This window comes from Cyprinodon variegatus, unplaced genomic scaffold (assembly GCF_000732505.1).
Source record: "Cyprinodon variegatus isolate N-32 unplaced genomic scaffold, C_variegatus-1.0 Scaffold423, whole genome shotgun sequence".
Lineage (NCBI taxonomy): Eukaryota > Metazoa > Chordata > Actinopteri > Cyprinodontiformes > Cyprinodontidae > Cyprinodon > Cyprinodon variegatus.
Window position 1 is genome coordinate 261,339 of NW_015150876.1, and position 3,030 is coordinate 264,368.

The 3,030-nt window shown below is 33.5% G+C and overlaps 1 protein-coding gene across 1 annotated transcript in view; it reads right to left on the reverse strand.

The window, feature by feature from the left end:
• Positions 1-1,309, reverse strand: part of LOC107093397 (adhesion G protein-coupled receptor E4-like) — a 5,172-nt gene extending 3,863 nt beyond the window's left edge. Inside the window, exons 1-5 of the mRNA XM_015388431.1 lie at positions 1,167-1,309; positions 847-969; positions 679-722; positions 480-584; positions 185-357 (exon numbers count right to left, since the gene is read on the reverse strand). Of these exons, the coding sequence (XP_015243917.1) occupies positions 185-357; positions 480-584; positions 679-722; positions 847-969; positions 1,167-1,200 (479 nt within the window). The 5' untranslated portion in view covers positions 1,201-1,309. The remainder of the gene's footprint in view (positions 1-184; positions 358-479; positions 585-678; positions 723-846; positions 970-1,166) is intronic.
• Between the last annotated feature and the right edge of the window lie 1,721 nt (positions 1,310-3,030).

Genomic DNA, 3,030 nt, shown 5'->3' on the forward strand with positions numbered 1-3,030 from the left:
GACCCAGTGTACACCAGAAGCTGCATTTCTGTGAGAAAATTGTTACTGAACTCAAATTACTTACTTAGTAGAAACCATCAGCCTTTAGAAAGTATCATTGCAATTTAGACTTCAAAGAAGCACATTGTTGTAATAAAGGACAAAAGGGAGTCTAAGGAGAGTCTTTATTTTTTTGTTTCATAAGCAGTCATCTTTAGTTTTACCTGTTTGTTTGGTGGATCTATTAGTTCCTGGTGGTTTAATAAAAGGTCCTATGAAACTTAGACTTTGTTCCACCAAGTCAAGAAAGCTGGAGACTTTCCTGCTACTAGTGAGAAACCCAGTCGATAAAATTTGGTCAATTATGGAGAGCAGGCTCTATATTATGGGGAGAGAAAAGGAAACATCATGCATTTAGGAAAAATTAAACATAAAGCAGTCACACTTCCTCTTGTCTGTTGTCTTTGAGAATAAAATATGTTTCTAAAAACAAATTTTACCTCTAGTAAGCCTTCTCCATTAAGGTCTTCTACATCCGCATTCTCCATGAGCTTTAGGCAGCGTTTACTCAGTAGCTTCACACCATCCTGTACAATGTGAAAATTCTAAAACCAAACCAAGAAACAGTTTAAAAGGTGTCAATGATAAGAGACATTAAGGAAGATCATGATGGTAAAAATAAATAGAAAAAACAGTTACCTCTGCTAGATTATTGACATCTCTGAAAATGCCACAGTCCAGTTCTTAAAAAAAGAAAAATATTAATTGACTTTGTGAAAATGATTTTTTCAAGTTTTTTTCTTCTAAGACTTAAAACCTGCTTATATTTGCTGTCCAAAATAAACAAAGAGCTGATTTTACTCTTACCAGAACAACGAGATTTTTTGTTGCCGTAGTTAGTAAACCCTGCAGAGCAGGCACAATAATGACCACTGGTCCCTTGGTGGCATGTTCCATTTCCACAGGTTGTTTCATCAGTCTTACATATATCTGGAAATTGAAACAAATCAAGAAGGGGAAACAAATTGTGTGGCAGTTTGTTTCAGTCAGAGCCATTACAGTGTTCAACTAGTATGTCTCATTTCAACTCAATGTTTTTACAGTGGATTTAGCATAATAATTTTCTAAATCTTTAAAGAAAGGATTTTGATTCTGTAAATCTTCTCATATCAGGTCTGAATCCTCACCTTCACATTGCTGTCTCTCCCCAATAATGGTCATAATTCCAGATTTAGGTATGTAACCAGCCTTGCAGGTGCAGTTATAACTGCCTTTTGTGTTTATGCAGGTTGCATTCGAACCACAAACATTTTTATCTTTACATTCATCTATATCTGTGTGGAAGAGGGGAAGAAATGGGGAAAAAAAAAACATTTCATAGAAAAACTAACTCTGAGCCAACACTCTAAATGGAGAGCAAAACGAACACCACGGCACAGGAAGTCAATGTGTTACCTATGCATGAGACGTTGTCGGTGCGATTAAATGTCTGAAATCCTTCTTTACAAGTGCAATAGTAGTTGGGAATTGTGTTGATACATTCGGTATTTGGTCCACAGAGATCTTTGTCATCACATTCATTAATATCTTTGTTGAAACAGATTAGAAAAGAAAAAAGATGTATAATAAATTATATTATCAATCATCACTATTAATAAAGACTACTTACCTTGACATTTTAAAGCTTGATCGACAGTTAAATTTACAGCTCTGTAGGGCGACCTGTAACCCTCTTTACACTGGCAGTAGAAGCTGCCATATGTGTTGAAACAATTTGCTGTCGGGCCACAAATTGGTCTGGGATCAGCACATTCATCATCATCTACGTTAAGGAATGAGAATAGTGAAAAAATTATTTCAGAATGAAATAATGTTCCAATATACTACTAAAAACATATAGAAAGAACATTATAAATGATGAAAAGAATTTTTTGAGTAAATAAAGAATGAAAAACTATCCAAAAAATACATATCTATGAATATGATAAACAACAATGTAGTATTTCTAATTTTTATTAGAGCTACACATATCTCATTTAACTATCTGTTCCATTTAGAAAGTTTGTTTTATTTACATACCAACACATTTGTCTTCATATAAACTAAATCCAACACCGCATTCTTTTTTAGATTTTACAGTAGAGATCAAAGCTGAAAAGCAAACAAAAAAAAAAGACAAGAAATGTTTACCCTTTTAATGGAGCCTTTAATATTTTAATCCTTGTATTCAACACTAATAATTCTTAAAATCATACAGTACAATGCAGCATAATAAGTCAATTATCTTCTCAGTAATACTACCACTTTTGAATAAAGCGTTTAGCTGTTTCTTGTTGCTATAGACAGGAAAACAGTTTTTTTCCACTGACTGGTCATGTGGCTAAAATGTGGTAAGAAATAATGTGGCTAGGAGCAGATGAGGTCATAATGTATTTCTATGTTGTGTTTAAATTCAATGAGGAAATTGAAATTATTGTTGATTTTTTTGAAGATAACTTGAAATTAGATCAGCTTTATATGACTAATTGATTTCTGTTCAATTAAACAGCTTATTATAAAATTTAGATGGTGCAATTATTAGGTTTCTTTAGGCAAACAGTCATTTATATATATGTATATCTATCTACATATAATTGTACATTCTTAAAAAATAAATATCAACTTATGACAGACATGACTCACCCAGTATCAGGAGGGCAGATTTGGCTCTCATGGTGTGGTGAAACGCTGAATCCAGATCAGTATTTTAGAAGTTAAAAAGTATTTTCCACGTTCAAAAGGTCTGAGGCTCTTTTTTTCCTTGGTCCCGCTTGAACAATACACAAATGGGTAACACAGAAGGCTGAGTGCACAAGTTAAAGTCTATAAAAAAGCAGGATAAATACTTTTGATATCAGTCCAATTCTGTAAGTTTATCAACGCCTGGTTATATAAAACTTCTTTATATAAAATCTTGTCTCTCCTTTCTCTTCAACCCTCACTCTGATTTCTCTATTGAGGCGACCTGCCAGGGATTACTATAGCTCTGAAGCACTCTCTCTCTCTCTCTCT